The sequence below is a fragment of the Carassius carassius genome, chromosome 11, assembly GCF_963082965.1.
Source record: "Carassius carassius chromosome 11, fCarCar2.1, whole genome shotgun sequence".
In the NCBI taxonomy this organism is placed as follows: domain Eukaryota; kingdom Metazoa; phylum Chordata; class Actinopteri; order Cypriniformes; family Cyprinidae; genus Carassius; species Carassius carassius.
In genome coordinates this window covers 9,006,648-9,032,356 of record NC_081765.1, presented here as the reverse complement: position 1 = coordinate 9,032,356, position 25,709 = coordinate 9,006,648, and the positions used below count along the sequence as shown (strand labels likewise).

At 40.1% G+C, this 25,709-nt stretch overlaps 1 protein-coding gene across 1 annotated transcript; it reads right to left on the bottom strand.

The window, feature by feature from the left end:
• Positions 1–10,983: 10,983 nt before the first annotated feature.
• LOC132152389 (uncharacterized) lies at positions 10,984–12,531 on the bottom strand. Its single transcript, XM_059561162.1, has 5 exons — positions 12,428–12,531; positions 11,950–12,258; positions 11,713–11,824; positions 11,358–11,406; positions 10,984–11,251 (listed from the first exon to the last, which is right to left on the bottom strand). The coding sequence occupies exons 1-5, from the start codon at positions 12,495–12,497 to the stop codon at positions 11,168–11,170; spliced, it is 624 nt and encodes a 207-aa protein (XP_059417145.1). The 5' UTR covers positions 12,498–12,531; the 3' UTR covers positions 10,984–11,167.
• Between the last annotated feature and the right edge of the window lie 13,178 nt (positions 12,532–25,709).

The following is a 25,709-nucleotide window of genomic DNA, read 5'->3' as shown; positions in this document are numbered from 1 at the left end:
TATGTATGAATGGTTCCGTCAAAACAATACGGTTAAACAGATACCAATAATGGTAGATAAAACATAAAGCTACAATCATTTGCAGAATTACACACATTTAAAGTTTGATTAACACAGTAAAATTGCAGAAACTCCAATTTGATATGGGAAACCATCTAAGAATTAAAAGGAGATACATTTAATACATATAGAGGTAGTTTTATCAAAAAGGTTCATGTGCAAGCCAGAAATGTTCATGTGTTGGTGTGTGTGTGTGTGTGTGTGTCTGTTTTGTGGAATATGTTGTCGTGCCGTGAGGGAAAAGGCAGGTGTTTCGTCTTTCCTTTAAGGCTCACGCGAGTATCTTTGGACTGTCTCGAAGGTGTAATAAATGTCACCCCGCCATAGGATGTTGCCGACATCGCAGCGCCCAAATGGTGAGTTATGTTGGAAGATGCTGTAAAACGAAGGTCCTTGGTTACTCAAGATCTGGTCTTTGAGTGCAGAGTGTGTTAGAGAGTCAGGATTCATTAATATGGAACAGATGGCTGAAATACCATCCACTCATTAGTGTTACAGTTATAACATTATATGCTTTACGCTTCTTTCAGTTACAGTTTGTTCATAGACATCCTCTCTCCTCTGTTCCTGCCTCGGCCTGGGTTTAACTGGAGTCTGATGCTGAAGACTGAAGCAGCTCAGTTACATTCGGTAGGTTTTCTGATCAAATTAGACAAGTGGCAAATGGATGGAACAAGAAAGCACTTCTGACGGTATACCGAAGAGGATTAAATCCCGCACTTCGATTGCAGCTCGCCATCTACGATGATAATCTGGGGTTGGAGAAATTCATGCAACAAGCCCTCCGAGTTCACTTGAGATCCCAGTCCTGTTATCGGGAAACTCACGCCCCACCACCTGTTTCTCATCAGAACCTACCTGAAAAAATCCCTGTTCTCCCCCAAAAAATCAGTTCTCCCCCAACCCTCTGTATCAGCTCCACTAACTATATGTGTGACTCTGAGGTTTCGAGATCTCAACGTTGCAGCCACCACCATTGTTGACTCCGGATCGGCCGACAACTTTGTTTCGGGAAAACTCGCCAAGGCACACAACTGAAGGACTCGAACCACGAAACCGTACTCCATCTATGCAGTGACTGGCGAGATGATCAACAAGGGGTAAGTGACATCACAAATAGCACCATTCACCCTCTGTGTAGAAAATACCCACCATGAATAATTTGCCCTATTTGTTCTCACAAATAGCCAAGCTGATTTAATTGTAGGCCGCCCTTGGCTAATCCAACATCAACCCATGACAGATTGGGCTACGGGGAAAATTCTGAACTGGGGCTGCAACTGCCAAGCCACGAGTCACTTGTATCCCTTACAATCTGCTAATGACTACCCTGTCTCCATGTCAGTTAACTCTACATCTATTGAGAGTCCCAAGGAAAACCTCGCTGTCAATGTCCCTTCATGCTATGCCTTGTTTGCAGACGTCTTCAACCCAATTGCAGCCTCCAAGCTACCACCACATTGACCCTGGGATTGCGCCATAGATCTAATTCCTGGAGAAACCATTCCCAAGGGTCGAATTTACTCCTTGTCCATCCCTGAAAAAGACGCCATGCAAGAGTATGTCGAAGAGGCTTTGAGACAGGGGTACATTAGACCTTCCACCTCACCGACTGCCGCCAGTTTCTTCTTCGTCCCCAAGAATGATGGAGGCTTACGACCCTGTATCGACTACAGAGCCCTTAACAAGATAACGGTGACGTTTAGTTAGCCACTTCCCTTGACCTCCCTAGAACAACTCCGTGACCCCCGTATTTTCACAAAATTAGATCTAAGAAGTGCATACAACTTGGTCAGAATTCGGAAGGGAGATGAGTGGAAAACGTCTTTCATCACCCCAGCAGGGCACTACGAATACCTTGTAATGCTATATGGTCTAGTAAACGCCCCATCAGTGTTCCAGAGTTTCATGGCGAGGTCCTCCGAGAGTTCCTGAACCATTTTGCCCTCGTCTACATTGATGACATACTAATTTTCTCTTGCAACTAAAGTGAAAACCAGCATCACGTTTCCCAAGTGCTCCATCGACTCCGAGAGTTCTCCCTGTTTGTAAAGGCTGAGAAATGCATCTTCCACCATACCTCTATAGAATTCCTGGGCTACCACATCAGCGCGAAAGGGGTTAAAATGGATCACTGAAAGACACAAGCTATCACATCTTGGCCTACTCCCAAGTCAATAAAAGTTTTCATCGTCAAACTTTTCATCGACCAATACAGCATGATAACCACACCACTTACATCTCTCCTCAAGGGGAAGCCGAAGACACTTCAATGGACCCCAGAAGCTGAGCAGGCCTTCCAGACATTAAAAACCGCCTTCACGAGAGCCCCCTTGCTTCAGCATCCAGACCCAGATAAGAAATTTTTTGTGGAAGTAGACGCCTCCACAACAGGTGTGGGAGCCATCCTGTCCCAGTACTCCGAAAGCGCGTCCAAACCCATGCCATGTGCCTTATTTTCTAGAAAATTATCCCCAGCCGACAGATATTATGATATTGGCAATCAAAAACTCCTTGCCGTAAAACTTGCTCTAGAAGAAAGGAGACACTGGTTGGAGGGAGCCAGGCAACCATTTATCGTGCTTACAGAGCATAAAAATCTCCAGTACCTAAAAGAAGCTAAGAGGCTCAATCCTCGCCAGGCCCGGTGGGCCCTGTTCTTTACCCAGTTTCACTTTCAAATATCATACCGTCCCAGATCCAAGAACATGAGGGCCGACACATTATCACGCCTCCACACCCTTGAGGAAACCCCGGAAGAGCCAGAGACCATTTCACCCACTCGGCTCTTTGTCAACCCCATCCAGTGGGATCTAGATGAACTGCTCCTCGAGCAATCACGACACCGGCCCGTTCCACCCATGTGTCCAGCTGGTAAGATCTATGTGCCCAAAGATCATCGTACGTCCCTCATCTCCTATGCTCACTCATCTGTGGGAACAGGTCATCCCGGAGTCAGACACTCACCACTCTTCAACGGAAATACTGGTGTCCAAGAATGCAAGATGATATCAAAGAGATTATCCAAGGGTGTGCCCTTTGCGCCATGACCAAGGTACCTCAACAACTACCTACCGGAAAACTACTCCCATTACCGATTCCCCATCGCCCTTGGTCCCACATTGGAGTGGATTTAGTCACCGATCTCTCAGTCTCGGACGGTAACACCTGCATTCTTGTAGCCATAGACAGATTTTCTAAAGCATGTAGGCTAACCCCCCTGAAAGCCCTACCCACAGCCTTTGAAACAGCCGAACTTCTGTTTGAACATGTGTTTCGTAACTTTGGCATTCCAGAGGATATCATGTCGGACAGAGGACCCCAGTTTATCTCCAGGGTATGGCGGTCATTCTTCGCCCTCCTCAATGTTACAGTAAGCCTCACTTCCGGTTACTACCCACAAACAAACGGTCAAACAGAACGTACGATCCAAGACATCAGTCGCTTTCTCAGAACATTTTGCCATCACAGTCAAAACCTCTGGAACTGTTGCTTAGTCTGGACAGAATATGCCCAAAACTCCCTTCGACAGACATCCACCAACCTGACCCCATTCTAATTCATCCTGGGCTATCAGCCTCCCCTGATCCGGTGAGCCGTCCGAAGCTCTTGCAGTGAATACCTGGTTCTGAAACAGCTAGAGGGTTTGGACAAGGACAAGGACAAGCATTAGTAATCCGTGATTGTGTGGCATTGATCTCTCATCTATGGATGTACTCACCTGCATTCCGCCTCTCATTGAGTGATCTGCACAGAATCCGCACCTGATATCACCTTCTACTCACCGTGCACTTATTATTGAGAAAAATAAACATTGTGTTGAATTCACTTACCTCTGCCTCCAGTCACTATACTGACACTCTGGAGTCGATATCCGCGTATACGCAGACTGAGGCATTTTTTCCTGATAACCCAGAAAAGAACTTAAATTACACTTTCAGTGGCAGCTGTCACAGATGAACAGTGCACTGTTTGATCGGTCTGAGTCATTCAGATGCAATCTTTCATTTAGTTAGTAATAATTTATTAATATTTTGACAATAAATGTTGTGTTACTTTCATTTTCAAAATAATCAGAGGTGGACTGTAAGGAAGTATATTCATCAAGTATACTTGTACAAATACAGTATAAAGTACAAAGGTTTTTTTTTTTTTTCTTCTTCTCACAGGACAGCAGCACTACAAAAATATGGTCTTTTACAACATGATGCAATGTTGTAGATTAAACTACCCAACAGTATATTTAGTAGGCAACTTTAAATTTAATAACCTTTAACATATTTAGAAGTAAAATGCAACATACACAGTAGTGCAGCAGTAATATTAATGTAAAGCATCTTGACAATTTTTTTTTTAACAGAATAATACTATACATACCTTTAATTTTACTCTCAACACATCAAATATATTAGAGTATGCAAGATAATACTTTTACTTAAAGGATAGTTCTGCCAAAAATGAAAATTATGTAATCTAATCACTTTTAAAGGTGCTCTAAGCGATGCCGGGAGTCGTAACTTCTTGTTGACGTTCAAATTGTTGTCAAACAAAACGGAGGCTAGCTAGACCCACCCTCCTCCTCATCGGTGCACTAACCCCCCAAACCCCACCCCCAAATCTTTCTTGTCGGTTATTGGCTGGAACAGTTTGTTATGTTTTGTGGTGCGGGTGAGCCCAGTTTGTTTTTCTTGTTGTTTGTGGAGCCTGTGGTGTCTAGAGAGACCCCATTTTTTAACAGTGTGTTCAGGGGACAAGCAGCTAGCGGATAGTGAGGAGATGTTTGCTGGATGTGACAAAAAATGTTTTGGCCTAGAAAATGTGTGACATCACTTAGAGCACCTTTAAGTTGTTACAGGTTTGGATTTTTCATTTTTGGGTGAACTATCCCTTTAGCTAAGGTTTTAACAATGACTAGTATTTTTTCCCCAATATGATGTTGGTAGTTACTTCAAATACTTTACTAAAGTACCTCAATATTTATTCTACTAATTACTTTGTCATAGCTCTAAACAGTTTCTCTTTTCCTTCTTTCCCTACATCAGACCAGACCCCTGTACTGCAGGATAAAGCTGAATGTGCTAGCGCTGGACAGATGGGAAAATTATGTCATTAATGGCCCACCCTCATGTCTTCCAAACTGTTTGGAACGACATGAGGGAGAGTCATTAATGACATAATTTTCGTTTTTGGGTGAACTAACCCTCTAAAAAAATAAACATAGAAGAATGTTTTGTGAAAAAAAATATAAGCTGCATTAAAAAATGAACAATGAACATAAGTACTTCTCTTTTATTTACACCTGAATATGCAAAACAAAAATACAAAATGTACAGAAAGTACTCAGGCTTATTTATGAATAAATTACACACAAAAAAATTATAATGTATACAACTTATGCATTTCATTTTTGACTTGCATCAGAAAAATAAATTACAGAATTAGGTTGTGTCATTGACAATATTACATTTAAAAAAAGATATTGAAAAACTGTAATGTACCCAACTTGCGTGCTCTCCTCCCTCTATCTCTCTATGGAGTTTGATGTCCTCTCTGAGCAGCTCCATCAGCTTCACTCACTCCCTCACCTGTCCCAGGACACTTAGCAAATAAATCTTGTTAACAACAACAGCACATGCTCACTTTCTCCAGAATAGTACTAAAATGAGAAAATGGAAACAGTTATGCAAAATATAAAGACAGGTTTGCAATCTTAACATTAGAAAATATGACACAGCATGACATGCATACAAAATACTGAAGTGCTTAAGTTTGGTTAAAACATTTGTAGACATTTCTTGCATGACAGCACTTCAAAAACACAACAGGGAAAGACCATTGTCTTATATAGTGGCTGTCTTATTGTTTGTGGGCTTTATGTTAAAAAACCCTGACTTTTAACACTTTCGCTAGGTATTCGAGTAAATGAAAACACAATACTTAAATTTCAATGTGAATTCCTCTACAGAGCTCTCACCAGCCATCGTCATATGCGCGTATAAACACTGACGTCATATGCATGCAAGTGATTCTGGTATATGGTAGGGTGTAAAGTGTCCATAAGATGTACACTTCATTCTCATGGGAAATGGAGGGTGCATTTGAAGTCGCCTTCGTCATGCCGCGGTGACGCATTCGCACTTCAAATGCGCACTCTGGAGTGCATGCACTTAACTTTTACTAATCCTTACAATTACAATTTTAGCTGCCCCTTTCAGAAATTGCTCTAGAGAAATTGTATGTTTATTACATACAATAAACAATAAACAATGTTTGATAGCAACAGCTTTTCTCTGCCCCAGTCATGCATAAAATCTAGCATATGCAACCAGTTAAAAGATCAAATATTTACATATCCCTGTGATCCCCAGATGAAGTTTAGTTTTAAAGTTCTTTAAAGGGGTCATATAATGCTATACATGCACTTTAACAAGTTGTTTGAACTGACATGTTTGTTGGCAGTGTGTGTACACAACCACCCTATAATGATAATAATTTTTTTTTGTAATATTGTTAAATGTTTTCCCCTTTCTCAAATCAAGCCGTCTGACTGAGACACGATTGTTTGATTAACAGCAGCGTTTCAGCACAGACTGGATTGTGTCTTACCTGAGCAGCAACCTCCCGCTCCCTCTCTTGAAACCAACACGGAAGTGACTAAACTGCAATTCATCGACTTGCCACTTGAGGCTGGCTGCAAAATGGAGTCAATCCCATAGATTTCCCATGTTAAAATGCCCAACTTTACAGCAGAAAAAAACCCTTCCAGACAACTGTGAGGGGGTGAATTTTTTTATTACTCCTCCGTTTAAATTATATTAAGCCTTAAAGTTCTGCATAATTAAGGGCGTGGCCACTAGAGTGACAGGTGGATTGCCGTTGCTGTCACTGCCGTCATGCTAGATGGGTGTTGCTTCAGCAACCAGCTCCCGCCTTTTTGCCTATTTTTGATAACCCCAGAGTGACACTCGGTGACGCGCTACCAAGATGGCGATGGCCTGGTCCGCCCACTTTTGGTTTCAAAAACTCCCTTCAGAAACCTATGGGTGACGTCACGGACACTACGTCCATGTTTTTTTACAGTCTATGGTCTTACCTCGGCCCGCCCTGAGTGAGCCGTCATCAGTCCGAGATGCAGACAAGCATGACTCCTAAGTGATTGTTGTGTTTTGTTGTTGGATGTAATAATGAACATAGCAGTAGTCATTTACTCCCGACATCTGAGTGACTGAAATCGCAGAGGAATAATTTACATTTGGATCTGAAGGGAATGCACCCTTGATCTACTTGCGTCTATGTTCGCGTGAATCATTCATGATCCAGCCTCACCTACAGAAGCAGTAAGATGCATTTAAATGAATCATTGCAAATCACCTTTCCTAATAATGTGCTAATTAGCAAGTTTCACTATGATGTGAATTAAAAGTAAATAAAGTAAACAGTCTCTCAGAGAGCAGATCAGAAGAAAGGGGTGGGGTCAGCTGAGCTCATTAGCATTAAAGGAGAATTCCACAAACCAGCGTGTTTTGAAAAGAGCTGTTTTTGACTGGGTAAAACATTTTTTATTTTACACTACCATTGAGAAATTTTAAACAATCTATGTTACAGACATTTTCAGTAAAACCCTAAAGAATCATATCAACTTGAGGAAAATGGGCATTATATGACCCCTTTAAAGTAGTTTACTTTGCATCAGCAACACTGACTCAGTGACAAACAAATAATTCATAAGAAGACAACTGATGACACCTGTAAACATAGCAAGCAGTTTCTAACTTGATTGAACTTGATCTAACTGATTGTTAATAGTAAATATAATAATATATTATGTATCAGGCAGTCATCCATGCAATGGAATGCAAAACCCTACTAAGCAGCTACTTCAATTAGGGTACAATATTCAGCAATCAAATTTTATTTATCAATCACTGGACACGAGTTACATCCAAAAAGTTTTTTAGATTACCAGTGATTACTTTTATTTTGATGTCATTTATTTAAGTAAACCGTTTTTGGGATTTCAACCAGTAGGCTACTGTGACTAATTTCCGTTAAACAAAAAAAACTGTTTGGAGCAGCTGTTCATTTAGCATCTCTTAGCGAGCTACATACATGCTCATCACGACACAAACATTCTCCTACAAGTCACACTTTGTAATGAGTTAACAGAACCTTATGAATCATGCATGAAATAAAAGTTTATAAAGTCAAACGATAGCTTTATGTGCTTTACAGATGAACTTAAAGTCTTTATTTATTCAATATGTTCAATAATAAATCATCTTTGGCTCGGTAATGCAAGTTCACGATCCGATTCATGAACAGATGATTCTTTTGAGTGAATCTTTTAAAATAATAATTTATTTTGTTTAACAAAACCAGTGTGGAGACCAATGGTTCACAAACTGGAAGATCTGGGAGATTTCATTTATTTTAGTTGTATGATTTTTTAATTTGATTTAGGATTTGTTTTAAAATTTCAAGTTAGTTTTATTATTTAACATTTCAATTTCAAAAAGAAATATGCAGCATTTTGTCTATTATCTAATAATAAAAGGACAAATTTTCATTTATAATTTGTCTTAAATCTAATTTTGTAAAAAATAAATGAGTATACAAATAAATTGTAAGAAAATTGTATGGGTGTATTGTGAATTTTGTTACATCGTAAGTTTATTGAATCGTTACATCCAGATATGCTACTAGTGTTTGCTGATCATGCTGATTTGTCCATAGTAAAGTTCAGCCGATTCATTTTAAAGCTTGGAATGCAGCATGAAACGGCATGGAATCCCATTCATTGTATTCAAATTGAATTTATATTGATTGGAAGATTTAAAGGACATAACATTTTTTGTTGTTCATAGAAATTCTGTGGATAATTGATGTTCTTAAAAATAAAATGCAAAGAAAACACAAATCTTATGACTGGTAGATGTCGGAAAGCATAAAAACAAGACGTCAAGTTAATATGTTCCTTTGTGTTACAAAGTTTAAGTATTTCAAAGTATTCTAAAGTATTTAGTTACTAAACCTGAGTAATCTAAAGAAAAACGTTACTGATTACTTTTTAAAGCTTGTATCTTGTAATCTGTAGTGAAATACATTTTAAAAGTAACCTTCCCAGCCCTGCTCACTTATAATAAGGTGCAACTCACCAAGCACACCACATTCTATTACTCATTCATCCATCATGCCTTTCCACTCCAACATTCCAATCATTACTGCCCACTAAAAGCTGCACAGATATATTTGCTTACTCTGACAGGCCTATCTATGTAAATGATTTAGAAAAAGTCCAGTCAATTCACACTTTATATCATCACTACGATATGTATTGTCATCTCACCCAGCCCTAACATGCAGTAATGCTTTAAACACATTTGACAAGCTAGTTGATAAAAACCAGCAACCATTTAAGGCAAATCTGAATGATGCACTATTTTAAGTTTAATCAACATGTACAATTGACCATGACATTCTCATTTTATCTTATTCTAGAAAAGTCCCTCACCCAATGCTGAATGGATTTGTACAGCTGCAGCTCATGAGATGAATAATGATGGGACTGGCGGAGAGGGTGTGTGGTCAGCTAAATCAGCATCCTGATAAAGAGGCTGACTGGCAAAAAATTATTTTATATATTTTGAAAACAAAATTCTTGTATTTAAATAAAAAATACTTTAGATTTTTGCAAAAGGCTTTAAAATTCAAAATAGTATTTTGTATTTCAAATACATATTTTAAATACATGTATCTGTTGTATTGCCCATCCCTGACTCTGGCCACTTTCTGTGTATTCAAAGTCCAGGGATCATATATGTTACTAAAATATTGGCTGTTTATTAGTAATTATAAGGGACATATTAATGCCTTATTCTGCATGACCATATTTAAGATTGTAGTTAACAGTTAATAGTGAGAACTGATTCCCAAACTAAAGTGTGACCAAAAACGGCCACTCCTGATCCCATTATTTTTTAAATCCATTTCAGTAGAACGCAGTTGACAGTTATCTTATACAGCAAAACTATTTTATCAGTTCACAGATCCCCTGCATTCCTACCTACTTCATAGTTTTATATCTAATGTTTGAGGACATTTTTGTAAAAGGTATAGGTCATCCAAAAAAATTTATTCTGCCATACTGTACATTACTTTATTTCTTCTTCAGAATACAAAAAAGAATATTGTGGTCACACTTTAATTTGGGGATCGATTCTTACTATTAACTATTAACTCAATAAAATCCTAATTTGCTTAGGTAGTAAGGTAGTTGTTAAGTTTAGGTATGAGATAGGGTTAAGGGATTGAATATATTGTCATACAGAATAAGGCCCTGATCAGACAGAAAACTCGACAGCCACCACAAGTTTCTCCTTCATCACTGCAGTCTACAGATGTTCCAAGCAACAATGGACTTCCGTCACCATAATGGAAGGTCCGCCTCTCCATTCATTTGATTGGTCAATGAAAAAAAAATGCAAATGACATTGATTTTTTTTTTTTTTTTTTTTCAACTTCAGGCGTTCAAAGCACTCCTACAAATAAGCAAGGCACAGCAGGTGGCTAAAACACGAGGTGCCCGGGGGACATGAACAGCATGCCAAAAGCTCACTGCCAATAGAAAACAATTTAAAAAATCTCACTCTCACTGCAAAAACACGTTCTGTCTGATCAGGGTTAAGACATTAATATGTAAGTACTATAAACAGCCAATACCGTAGTAATATACATTCTGATAAGCAACTAGTTAATAGTAAGAATTGGTCCCTATAATAAAGTGCTACTGATATGTTGTTAAACGTTGGTAACCAGAAATTTATCGGTGACCATTGACCAAAAAAAAAAAAAAACACTGACAATGTTTCTCTTTAATGTTCTGCAGTGGAAAGAAAATCATTTTTGAATTACATGAGGGTGAATAAATGATTCTTCAGAATTTTCAGTTTTGCATTAACTATACCTTTGGAATGTACACATAAATAAACAAACATAAAATACAAATAAGTACATTATAGAGCTTTTCCATTCACTTTTTTATATTAATCACATTCAACAGTTACTAAACATTTTCTGTGGAAAAAACAAATGAACAAAAATAATAATTTCATAATTGTCCATACACAGAGTTATATCTTTCAAAGTACTGACTGTTTTGAGTCTGTATCCTTCCTCCCACCGGTGCCTGTGACTAAAGTGAAAAAGAGAAATTAATTACTTATTGATATAAGGAAATTTTGTTAGAATGAAAATAATTTATAATTATGTAAACTATTCACACAAAGGGAAAAACTTACAAAGTCCTGTCCCATTTCTCTGCTATTCTGTATTCTGTTTTTACATTTCCTTTAAACATAGCATACCATGTTATAATTATTATTGTTACTGTATTTGAAAATAGCGTGTTGTTCTCACATTTCCATGTTTTAATTAAACAAATATTCATTAGATGTTCTCAGCTTTCCATCTCTCTACTCATCACTTTCATCTTTGATGTGTTTTAAATTAGCAGAGATGACTCAATAAAACTGGAGAATGAAATATCTCCATACTCATGAAAATATGATATGTGTTTAATAGCACATGAATAGTTAATGAAACCTGCAATAAATAAACAATCTCATTACTTCATCGTGTGTTAAAGTCTCTCACCTTTGAATGCACATGCTGATTGTGATAATTAGACCGATCATAATGACTCCAGAACATGAAATGATGATGTACAGCGGCATTTGTTTGAGTGATTCTGGTCTGTTCTGGTTTTCTGACAGACACAAAAGAGTCAAACACACAGGATACCAACCAGGACTCTAATAGTTACTAGTTACTAGTTAAATCCACACTTATAGTTTTATATTTAAGAATCCGTAGGTAAAATCAAGAAATAACCTGTTATTGTTAATGTCCATCTTATTGCTGCTGGGTAACAGCTGTAGTTTCCTGCATCAGACGCTTGTATTTGATGTATTGATAACTCTCTTGGAGATGCTGGGTCAATGTGAATCCTGTTTGAGCTGAAGTTTCTCATTGTTCTGTTTTTTTCAGGGTCCTGCCTAAAAATAACGAAGCTGTTCATTTTCCATGTGAAATCATCATCATATTGGGTTTTGTTGCAGTGAAGTGTAAATGTTTCCCCCGCAAACACTGTTTTGTTGATGTGCTGCTTAATCATTGGCTCTTGACTGGATTTTGAATAATCTGATAAAAAAAAATAACAAACACAATCACAAAGACACACATGTGAAAACACATGCAAAAGCTAATGAGACACAACTGCTGCTCATGTCCTTAGTTAACTGTCACAAGGACATCACACAACACAAAACCAAACAATGACACACAAAAAAAACACCTGCATACAACATACCTGCATTGGTCAGTAAAGTAAGGATGACACTCAAATGCAGATGCAGGATCCTGTTTTGAATAATCTTCATGACAGCAGCAGGTAGAAATGAACTTCTCACTCTCCCTTCAACATTTCAAGCACTTCTGATCAAACTGACTGAGTCTGCAGACAGGAACAAGAGGAAGTGGTTACATGAGAGTGGGACACAACTGAGAACCACTGCGCTCAATAGAACAACGTGATGATCAGAGTGTGAAACTGTTTAAGATAAAGATTATTACAGCTGCTCTTTGAACAGGACAGGTTTTAGCAGCATTTGGTTCAGTTATATTGTTTATATTATCACTTTCACACTACATACACACACACACACACACACACACACATATATATATGTGTGTGTGTGTGTGTGTGTGTGTGTGTGTTTGTGTGTGTGTGTGTTTGTGTGTGCGCGTGTGTGCGCGTGTGTGTGTATGTAGTGTGAAAGTGTGTGATAGTATGATGTGAAATACAGCCAAGTATGGTATGGTGACCCATACTCAGAATTCGTGCTCTGCTTTTTTAACCCATCCAATGTGCACACACACAGCAGTGAACACACACACACTGTGAACACACACCCGGAGCAGCTGGAAGCCATTTATGCTGCGGTGCCCGGGGAGCAGTTGGGGGTTCGATGCCTTGCTCAAGGACACTTCAGTCGTGGTATTGCCGGCCCGAGACTCAAACCCACAACCTAAGGGTTAGGAGTCAAACTCTCTAATCACTAGGCCACGGCTTCCTAGTATATACAGTACAGACCAAAAGTTTGGACACACCTTCTCAATCAAAGAGTTTTCTTTATTTTCATGACTATGAAAATTGTACATTCACACTGAAGGCATCAAAACTATAAATTAACACATGTGGAATTATATATGGAATTATATACATAACAAAAAAGTGTGAAACAACTGAAAATATGTCATATTCTAGGTTCTTCAAAGTAGCCACCTTTTGCTTTGATTACTGCTTTGCACACTCTTGGCATTCTCTTGATGAGCTTCAAGAGGTAGTCACCTGAAATGGTCTTCCACCAGTCTTGAAGGAGTTCCCAGAGATGCTTAGCACTTGTTGGCCCTTTTGCCTTCAGTCTGCGGTCCAGCTCACCCCTAAACCATCTCGATTGGGTTCAGGTCCGGTGACTGTGGAGGCCAGGTCATCTGGCGCAGCACCCCATCACTCTCCTTCTTGGTCAAATAGCCCTTGATGCCTTCAGTGTGACTCTACAATTTTCATGGTCATGAAAATAAAGAAAACTCTTTGAATGAGAAGGTGTGTCCAAACTTTTGGTCTGTACTGCATATATATATATATATATATATATATATATATATATATATATGTATAAGGAACTAGTTTTGTTTGAAATAGTTTTACATACGAGTACAGCATATGTATTCATAAAATGTCAATTGTCTTGTAACTGTTTATTGCTATATATTGCTATCGTTTTATATTATTGCTATATATCTAAGTTCTAATTTGGAATGTGTTTTTTTTTTTTACAGTATGTCTGAGTGGCACAATGTAGCACAACGTAGCACAGAACAAGTATATGGAATGCCTTGAGTAAATCCACCATACAATCATGTGCATATAAGAATTTGGTGTCAATACTATTATTTTCTTTAAATTCAACCCCTAAACTTAGTAGTGCACACAGCTTCTTTGATGAGTTGTGAGACAAGCCTCATAACCCACACACTTCCTGTATTCTAGGACCTCCGTAGAAAACATTTGTGTACCAATGCACAAGCAGCTGTCTTTTTTATGCTTCTTTCACAAAACCACTTAATTCTTACTTTAAACTATTAAAGTAATTTTGAATCACTTATAACGAGGACCATGTTCTGCATTTTGACTGGACTTCTTCAGTGTGGCTGAAAATGAAAAAGGGATGTAAGAGATCAACTGTAGTTTAAAACTAATTATAAAATGGATGGTTCCAGTTCTGGGTGCTGATGCTCTGATGCAAAACACCTCTACGCCATAGTACTGTGCAGCTTCCATGTAGTTATGTTTTCTGTGTGAAAACATTGTGTCATAGGCTGTGTTGTCCAGTGGAAGAGAGTAATTTGAATTTGCATAGCAGTTAAATGAAAATGAAAAAAAAGTGGAAAAAGTGCAATAAAGTTATGCACTTATGTTTAACAACAACCTTTTAGCTGTGACCCTATAGAGAACATAACACTTGTCATTCTTTATTAAAATAATATTTTGTGTGAGAATGGAAAGATCTGTAGAATGATGAGGTTTGTAGGTAAATGATGCAATGTGGTGAATAAATTCCACTGTTCAAAGTTGTGAAAGAAAACATGCAAAGACCGTACGATTTTCCACCTGGCTTAGTGTCATAGAAGAAGCAGACATGAAGCAAACAGAACAACAACAACAACAACAAAAAACACTACAAAGTGAGGTGTAGATCTGGGCTTGTTACTGAAAGGTTGGTTCAATTCATGAGCTGTTAAACACAATAGACATCTTGCTATTTTTTCACCTGACTTCAACTATTGACTTGTTTTAGTGCAAGTCTATTTTAAAGGGGTCATATGATGCGATTTCAAGTTTTCCTTTCTCTTTGGAGTGTTACAAGCTCTTGGTGCATACAGAAGATCTGAAACGTTTTAAAGACTAAAGTCTCAAACCCAAAGAGATATTCTTTATCAAAGTTAAGAGTCAACTACACCCCCCTAAAACGGCTCATTCTAACACTCCCCCCCATCTCTATGTCGTGATGTGGGACAATTTGCATAACACCGACCAAATGTTCACACAAAGAAAAAAGGCAGAACTTTGATTCTTGCTGTTGCTGTGTGTTTCATTGAGAAAGCGAAAATACTTTGTTTGGCCTTCCAAAAGAGGACACGACTAGAAATCAGTGGTTGTATTTACTGTATTTACAACACTGTTCCATAACAATTCAAACCAAATATTCAGATGTGTGCAGCACATTTTATGGATGACTGTTTCCTGATCCTGGGAGAGAAGACTTCAATGCCGGATGTTCTGACTCACAGTCTGTAAGTACGTTTACATATGTAAAGGATTTGCCACTGATGATTCAAACATGAGTTTTGAGCAGTGTAGAGCAGCGTTTCTCAATTCCAGTCCTCATGCCCTCTGCTATGGAAATTTTGTACGTTTCTCCTATCCTTTCAGACGTTTATTCTATTCTAAAGTAAGTGCCCTGCAAATTGGACATTACAGGATATTCTGTCATGATTCCAGTTCGAAGCGAACGGATATGTTCCATTCAAAGTGTATTGAAATATGCGAGGCATTAATTTAAATTGTATTTATTTAAAGAGGTACATGATGTCACACATGATGTCCGTGAATGAATGTTCCGAAGTAAGGTAAATTTAAACAGATTTCCCCTGCTCAGGGAGTAGGGAGTAATGAACACTGTGTATGGACCATGTTAAACACAGTTCATGAACGGATCTCACATCTAATGATCTGATTATCTGAATCAGGTGTGTTAACAAAGGGAGAAATGCCAAATATACATTTACATTACATTTACATTTATTCATTTAGCAGACGCTTTTATCCAAAGCGACTTACAGATGAGGACAGTGGAAGCAATCAAAAACAACAAAAAGAGCAATGATATATAAGTGCTATAACAAGTCTCAGTTAGGTTAACACAGTACACCTAGATTGGGATTATAATATAATATAAAGAAAACAGATAGAATAAAAAAAAGAATAGAGCAAGCTAGTGTTAGAGGTCTTTACACATACAGACACACACATACAATTGCATAATTAATGAAAAGAAAATAGAATATAAAAAGATTAGAAAGGTAGTTAGATTTTTTTTAAAGAATAGAATTAGAATAGAGAGTGTTAAAGTTAGAGGGTCAAATAAAGATGGAAGAGATGTGTTTTAAGCCGATTCTTGAAGATGTCTAAGGACTCAGCTATCCGGATAGAGTTGGGGATGTCATTCCACCAGGTGGGAACATTTAATTTAAAAGTGCGTAAAAGTGACTTTGTGCTTCTTTGGGATGGCACAATCAAGCAACGTTCTCTTGCAGAACGCAAGCTTCTAGAGGGCACATAAGTCTGAAGTAACAAATTTAGGTAAATGGGTGCAGAACCAGTGGTAGTTTTGTAGGCAAACAACAATGCCTTGAATTTTATACGAGCAGCTATTGGAAGCCAGTGCAAATTGATAAACAGAGGTGTGACGTGTATTCTTTTTGGCTCATTAAAAATTAATCTTGCTGCCGCGTTCTGAATTAATTGTAACGGTTTGATAGAATTGGCTGGAAGACCTGCCAAGAGGGCATTGCAATAGTCCAGCCTGGACAGAACAAGAGCTTGAACAAGGAGTTGTGCAGCATGTTCCGAAAGAAAGGGCTTGATCTTCTTGATGTTGAATAAAGTAAATCTGCAGGATCGGACAGTTTTAGCAATGTGGTCTGAGAAAGTCAGCTGATCATCAATCATAACTCCAAGGCTTCTAGCTGTTTTTGAAGAAGTTATGGTTGATGTGCCTAACTTGATGGTGAAATTGTGATGAAACGATGGGTTTGCTGGAATCACAAGCAGTTCTGTCTTGGCAAGGTTGAGTTGAAGGTGATGGTCCATCATCCAGGAAGAAATGTCTGTTAGACAAGCTGAGATGCGAATAGTTACCGTCGGATCATCAGGATGGAATGAGAGGTAGAGTATACAAATATACAGAGCTAGGAGGCGCAAGGACTGTAATTTAGAACCGCTGGTGTAGAGTAGAACTTGTTGTTTAGCTGTTTCTCAGATCACAAATGCAGATATGGTTTTATGTTTACGCAGCGCGATGCAACGCAATGCAACGCATAAAAACAAAGTATAAATCATTATAATCCATAATTATGTCCCCACTGGATGCAACAAATTGGTCATGTTTTGCAATGGGTTTTAGTCTTGTTCTAACCAGGACACAGCATTAGTATGACAAGGGGGTAATATTTCCGTCAAACGCTTGAGGCATTCGGCCAATCACAATGCACGGGATAGCTGGCCAATCAGAGCACAACTCGCTTTTCAGACTGATGAGCTTTGTAAAAAAAGACATGTTTCAGAAGGCTGAAACAGAAGACATGTTTCAGAAGGCGTTCTTTTTAGCAACACCATATACCCCTTTAAAAAAAGTATGTGTCATCATCAGTACAGTAATAAGATGACTCAACAGATCTTTGAACAACAGATCATTTTAAATGTTTCAATTAAAACTTTTAGACACTATTTAAGGAACAATAAAAAAAAAGTTTGTATGAAGAACAAAGTTTGTATGAATGCATGTATTTCAGTAAAAAAAAAAAAAAAAAAAAAAAAAAAAAAAATATATATATATATATATATATATATATATATATATATATATATATATATATATATATATATATATATACTTTGTTTTTTTTTATGAAATACATGCATTCATACAAACTTTGTTCTTCATACAAACTTTGTAACATTTAAAATGTTTATATATAATGCAGTATGATAATGAAAAAGTAGCTAAAAGCTCTATATAACTCTTTTTAAATAATAGTACAGAGTAAAGAAGCCAGATCTTTTGAACCTTAGCATGCAGTGTGTGCCACAGTGCAGCTTTTTCTGGTGAAGATCCACCCACCTACACAGGAAGTGTCTGATAAATATATAAAGTGACCAATCAGTTTGTTTTGTTTTAAAAGACAGTTTAGGGGTATTTCACAATATCACAAATATTTAATGTCACAATAAAAGAATGCCATGTACCAGCAATTGCACAGCAGCATTTTTCACAGTTTGTTGCACAGAAAACAGCAAATAAATTAATTTTGTGATAAAAGTAATCAGGAGTATTTCATAAACAGAAGTAAAGCAGAATACACTGTCGGTTATTTGCGTACTTGCTTAGTGTCTCTAGCAAAACTGTGAATGTATTTTTAAAAAAGTTCAGACGCTAAAGTGCCCTTGTGGTCCGGTTTGCCCCCAGTTCGCGATTTCTGCCGAGGGTAGGATATTATACGAATATAGTTGTATTGTGCTGCAGCGCACATTCTATCAGCTGCAGTTCTGGCACTGCTGAATCAAAATACTATGACATACATTAACATTAGTGTTAACTCAGCTGTAGAGTAACTCTCAGGGACACTGCACTTTCACAAAAGAAAATGTTTTTACATCTGGTTTAAAGCCTTACTTGTTATTTAAACGTTTCATTCGTGTGCTGTTCTGACGTGTGGTTTGAGCACAATCAAAGCACGGCACGAAAACGAAAAAGCCCGTCAAACTGTACCTGATTACTGAACTAAGGTATGTTTTGTGCTAATACTGTCAAACACACAAGGTTTATGTATATACTCAGTTGGATATGTCTAAAATTAAAGTAGGTGAGTGAGGGGCACAAAGTAAGGCGGGGTTAGTTGTAACACACGTAGTTTGACTATTTCCACACATGCTATCATAACAAAATTTGCAGTATTTATTAGATACTATATCAACATTATATAGAAAAAGAAATGTTCATCAAAATTTAAAAAAAATCTTTTGAAGATATCACTGAACATTTTTTTAACCATAATTAAAAAATATAATAATCTGGATTAAGTAAATTTTTTGTCTCCATTTTTTTATGATTATTATTTAAAATTAGCCAAATCTGCTATTATTTTATTCTCCAATCTGTTATTTATCAGTTCAGTTTTTTAATGCTTTTGATAACTGGCAGAAGACACTAACCAGTTTTAAATTCCAGTTGCGCAGATGGGGCACGTTGTAACACTGCATTGCATTATGCTTTCTATGACATTAGTGATGTAATTTACACTTTTTTTACTTTAATGAATTTTAATGAGAAACAACAAAAATGGCATTATTTTATTATTTATTTATATATATTTTTTTTAATTAACACAATATTTTAATTTGTCATGTATATTTTTTATTCGATCAGATAACATTTAACCTATATATATATATATATATATTTATATATACCTATACATATATATATATATATATATATATATATATATATATATATATATATATATATATATAAAGGATGGTTTTATTTTATTTTTTTATCATATTGCCCACCCCAGCTGAGGGGAAATAGGCTCCAAACCCCCGCCCCTGGTGTGCAATTGTGCTCTCGTAATCCCAGTCCTCCCCTGCACCTTTGGGAGGTCTGTGCATGCCACTGCATGGGCATATGGTCTGAGACTGAAGGTAGACTTTGCGAGACCTTATGTTCATGAAGTTAAGAGTGGCAGAGCTGTCAAAAAATAAATCATCCAAGAATCACAAAGCTGTTGACCTAAAACCACAGAGAGAAACAGGAAGTGCAAAGAAGTACTGGAACTCGGGTGGGCTGGTGGCGCAGGGACTAGATGGTCAGCGTGCTGGTGAAGACAGGTGACGGTGAATCCAGTGACGGTGAACATCCAGGCGAAACGAACACCACGAAGACACCGAACAGGAAACTAGGATCTGGAACAGGACTGGAGATGGCACACGATGACACACACTGAGGACACCGAAACAACGATCTAACAAAGAGAGGAGAGTGCGATGAGTTTTTATAGGTGTGTGAATAGGCAGCAGCTGGTGCGGTGAATGAGATCAGCTGGCGTGCTGATCAGCAGTAACGAGCGGTCACGCCCACTCACACACAGAACAACAAATACACGGGACATGAAGAAAACAGTGAATTCATGAACCTTGACAGTACCCCCTCTCCTAAGAACGCCTCCTGGCGTCCCTTACCTGTCGATTGTAATCATCAATAAGGGAGTGATCCAGGATGTCTCTAGCAGGGACGCAACTTCTCTCCTCCGGACCGTAACCTTCCCAGTCCACCAAGTACTGGAATCCGCGTCCCCTCCGCCTTGAGTCCAGAATACAGTTAACCAAATATGTAGGTTCCCCTTCTACGAGTCGCGGCGGGAAAGGAACCGGGACAGGAGGATTAATATGAGAATGAAATACGGGTTTTATTCTGGAAACATGGAAGGCAGAATGAATTCTCCTGTACACTGGAGGGAGTTGGAGGTAGACTGCAACCGGGCTAATGATCTTGGTGACAGTGAACGGGCCAATAAATTTGGGAGCAAGTTTATTAGAGACGGAACGGAGAGGAATTTTCTTGGTAGAAAGACACACTTTTTGACCAAGGACGTATACGGGAGGCCTAGACCAGTGGCGATCGGCTTTGGCCTTGGTGCATACTCCCGCTTGGATTAGAGTCTCGTGGGCTCTAATCCAAGTGAGATGACACCTCTGGACGAAGGCGTGAGCGGAGGGAACCGCGACTTCAGATTCCAGACTAGGAAAAATAGGTGGCTGGTAACCTAGACTACACTCAAACGGAGATAGGCCCGTAGATGATACTGGTAGCGAATTGTGGGCATACTCCACCATTGACAGTTGTTGGCTCCATGAGGAAGGATTCTTGGAGACCAGACATCGCAACGTTCTCTCTAAATCCTGGTTGGCTCTCTCAGTTTGGCCATTGCTCTGGGGATGAAACCCTGAGGATAGACTAATAGTCGCACCCAGTAATCTACAAAACTCTTCCCAAAATTTGGACACAAATTGGGGTCCTCTGTCGAAAACCACGTCCGTCGGGAGGCCATGTAACTGAAAGACGTGGTTAACAACTGTTAACGCTGTCTCCTTGGCTGAGGGTAATTTGGGCAAGGGAATGAAATGGACCGCCTTCGAAAATCGGTCCACCATGGTCAAAACTACCATGTTACCCTGAGAGGGTGGGAGGGCGGCGACAAAATCTAGAGCGATATGGGACCAGGGTCTCGAAGGGATCGGCAGCTGTCGAAGGAGCCCATCTGGGGGTCGATTGGAAGTCTTACCAGTGGCACAAACTGAGCAAGCCAAAACAAAATTGTGAACGTCGCGAGCCATACGTGGCCACCAAAATTGTTGCTTGACTAAAGATGTAGTGCGACTGACTCCTGGATGGCAAGCCACATTGGAACAATGCCCCCACTGAATAACGTTGGACCATAATCCCTCTGGCACAAATAAACGGTTGGGTGGACAGCCGACCGGAGGCGTTACCCCTTGTAAGGCCGTCTTGACCTTCGATTCGACCTCCCATGAGAGTGTGGAGACAATTAGGGTCTCCGGAAAAATGCACTCGGGAGTAGACGGGCGATCGGATTGGTCAAAAATGCATGATAAAGAATCAGGCTTGATGTTCTTGGAGCCCGGGTGGTACGAGAGAGTAAAGTCAAAATTTTCTGAAAAAAAGTGCCCACCGAGCCTGCCTGGAGTTCAATCTTTTAGCGGTTCTAATGTATTCCAGATTCTTATGATCGGTCCAAATGATAAAAGGTACCCCCGACCCTTTTAACCAGTGACGCCATTCTTCCAATGCTAACTTGACTGCCAACAACTCTCTGTTACCAATATCATAATTACGTTCGGCAGGGGACAAACGGTGAGAAAAAAACGCGCATGGATGCATTCTGTCATCTGCAGAAGAACGTTGGGATAGCACTGCACCTACCCCCACCTCTGACACATCGACCTCCACCACGAACTGATGTGATGGATCAGGGGTAACTAGGATGGGGGCTGAAACAAAGTGGCCTTTCAGTTTGGCAAACGCAGCCTCAGCTGCGTCAGACCACCTGCACGTAGTTCTGGGGGAGGTCAAGGCGGTCAGAGGCGAGGCTAGTTGGCTGAAATTGCGAATGAACCGCCGGTAGAAATTGGTGAACCCCAGAAACCTCTGTAGGGCCTTATGGGAATCTGGACTTGGCCAATCCACCACAGCCTTAACCTTCTCAGGATCCATACGCATTCCCTCAGATGACACAATGTACCCTAAGAAAGGAACAGACTGTGCATGAAAAGCGCATTTCTCCGTCTTGACAAAAAGCCCATTCTCTAGCAGCCTCTGAAGCACTCGTTGAACGTGCTGCACGTGCTCCTGGAGAGAAGAAGAAAAAATCTGTTTGTCATCCAGGTAGACATATATGAACTGATCGACCATATCTCGCAGCACGTCGTTGACGAGTGCCTGGAAGACTGCTGGGGAGTTGGACAAGCCGAAGGGCATGACCAAGTATTCAAAGTGCCCCCTGGGGATGTTAAAAGCAGTCTTCCATTCATCCCCCTTCCTGATGCGGACCAAATGATAAGCATTACGTAAGTCCAATTTAGTGAAGATCGACGCTCCCTGCAACCTCTCGAATGCTGAAGTCATCAGCGGTAAAAGATAAGTATTCCTTACCGTGATGCTGTTCAACCCCCAGTAGTCAATACAAGGTCGCAGGGATCCATCCTTCTTCCCCACAAAAAAGAACCCCGCCCCCGCTGGAGAAGAGGAAGGACGGATGAACCCCGCTGCTAGAGAATCAGAAATATATTTCTCCATAGCCTCTTTTTCTGGAACAGAAAGTGAATATAACTTGCCCTTAGGCGGAGACATACCTGGCAGTAACTCTATGGCACAGTCATAGGGACGATGTGGAGGGAGAGAAGCAGCTCGAGACTTACTGAACACCTTCTTCAGGTCCTGATACTCCGTGGGCACTGCTTCCTCCTGAAACACAGAAACAGAAACAGACGAACAGGCAGATACAAGACAGGACTCATGACATTTACTGCTCCATTCCACCAGTGATCCTTGCTGCCAGTCAACCTTGGGGTTGTGTTTAATGAGCCAGGGGTGTCCTAAAACAATGGCTGCGAGGGGGGAGTCCAGAATGTAGAAGGAAGTAGTTTCCGTGTGGTTGCCAGATACAATGAGTGTAATGGGTCCAGTGGTGAATTAAATGGTAGGAAGAGCTTGGCCGTTAAGAGCGTGAACTGCAATGGAGCGGGTGAGAGGTAACAGGGGAACTTGAGTCTTGCGTGCAAATGTGTAGTCCATGAAGTTACTTTCTGTAAGCAAAGTGTCCCGCAGTCCCACAGTAAAGGCAAAGGCCCTGGGACCTCCGCCTCTCCTTCTCCTCCCGGGAAAGCCGAGCTTGCCCGACCTGCATGGGCTCGTGATCGTAGACAGGGCTGACCGCGTCCCCGCCGCTGGATCGCGTGGTCTCAGCCGCTCCAGAGACCCGAGCGGGACACCTCAAACGTTCGCATAGATTTCTCTCTGGACGCGGTCAGCCAGCCCATGCAGGAACATATCCCACTGCGCCTCCTCGTTCCACTGACACTCTGCCGCCAAAGTCCGGAACTCGATAGCGTAATCAGATACAGATCTTCGCCGCTTCTCTTCCTGCGACCGCGCGGTCGAAACCCTCCTCATCTCTGCGGCGAGTGTCTGGAACGAGGCACAGCATGGATCTTGGTTCTCCCACACCGCCGTCCCCTCCCAGTCAGTAGCGTGAGCACAAATGCCACCTTGCTCTGTTCGGTGGCAAAGGTCCTGGGCAGCAGAGAAAAATGCATAGAACAGCGTGTTAGGAATGCTCTGCAATAGTTGGGCTCACCGTTGTATAACTCGGGAACCGGTAGGCGGGGCTCTGACTGGGAGACGCTCTGTGGTGGTACGGGGGGAAGCGGCCGGTGTGGGTGGCGCAGTGGGAGCTCGTAGATGTTGTAATTGTTGAGTGAGCTCAGACACCTGTGCCACAAGAGCTTGAATGGCCCGACCCGAATCCGTCATGTTCCTCTCTTGGGCATCCATTCGTGAAATACTGGACTTGATGAATTCCTCCAGAGGTGAAGAGGATCCGCTTACTGCTTCCATCGCTTGGTCAGATCGTTCTGTCATGATATAAGAAGTGGAAGCAATGATGCAAGTGATAATTATTTATTGAAAGTCAAGAGATGCAAAGAAGTACTGGAACTCGGGTGGGCTGGTGGCGCAGGGACTAGATGGTCAGCGTGCTGGTGAAGACAGGTGACGGTGAATCCAGTGACGGTGAACATCCAGACGAAACGAACACCACGAAGACACCGAATAGGAAACTAGGATCAGGAACAGGACTGGAGACGGCACACGATGACACCAAAACAACGATCTGACAAAGAGAGGAGAGAGCAATGAGTTTTTATAGGTGAGTGAATAGGCAGCAGCTGGTGCGGTGAATGAGATCAGCTGGCGTGCTGGTCAGCAGTAACGAGCGGTCACGCCCACTCACACACAGAACAACAAATACACGGGACACAAAGATAACAGTGAATTCATGAACCGTGACACGGACAGGATGGATTGCAAACCTTCGCCACGGACTGTATTTTCTTCTCCTACAGGTGACGTTCCGGGCTGCGTGTACTTTCCCGATACTTGCATAAACGTAACGTTAATTGTCTTAAGAAAAACTTGATGATAGCGCGTTTGTGTCTTGAAGCAGATATGAAGTGACAGACATGATATTCAGTGCTGAGAACAAGCAACGCAAGACATTGGCGAATATAAGTTTTTAAACGTGCTCTAGTCTCAGGGTTTTGCTTTGGATAACGTCAGTCAAATGACTGGTAAATGTTCCGCGTTATGGCAGCTCTGTCTGCAGAAAGACTGCACATCTGCAGCAGCGAGACAGACACTTCAACACGGTGTTATGAGACAGAAAAACTAATTTGTTATTAGCGCGTAATGAAATGCCGCACTCAATGCTTTCAAAAACAAATACATTTAACATTTGATTAATTCTCTCATTTGAATAGAAAACCTACCGAATGTAAAGTTAGCTGCTTCAGTCTTCGGCGCCAGACTCCAGTAAACCCAGGCCTCGGCGGGAACAGAGGAGAGAGGGTGTGTCGACCAACAAAAATGAAAGAAGCGTAAACCATAAATGACTTACATTGTAAGCACATTCCAAAAAGTTATTTTACACGTAAAGTTAATCACCTTTTTTAAGGAAACCGAATGATGAGAAACTTTAACGCTTATGTAACTTACATCTCTGCACCTCATGATCATCATTAAACCTGACAAAAACACTCGCAGTTAGTTATTTCTAAATGTATTCACCACCAATCATATTTTGAGTAAAATTATCAGCAAAAATGTTTTTCCAGTGTACTTTTATCAAGGGAAAAGCAATCCAACTTACCGTCTCGGTTGCTCGAGGAAAGAATGTCGTCGTCGCCTTGCGAGGCAGCCGTTACTGAGGGGCGGAGTCCAGACAATTCTGTTTTTTTTTTTATTGCGCACTTTCAGTGTAAAAGTGAAATTACCACTGATCTATAATATAGAATCTATCAATATTAAATATCTAAATTATTCATATATATAGATCAGTGGAAATTACACCATATAACAACACTGAACCTGATTACTATTTAACACTGTAGA

Bases quoted from the DNA above. Each gene is read 5' to 3' on its own strand.
- LOC132152389 (XM_059561162.1), bottom strand. From the start codon at position 12,497: ATGAAGATTATTCAAAACAGGATCCTGCATCTGCATTTGAGTGTCATC. The intron at 12,259-12,427 runs GTATGTTGTATG...TTTTTTTATCAG, and splicing joins TACTTTACTGACCAATGCAG to ATTATTCAAAATCCAGTCAA. The intron at 11,825-11,949 runs GTTATTTCTTGA...TGTGTCTGTCAG, and splicing joins ATGGACATTAACAATAACAG to AAAACCAGAACAGACCAGAA.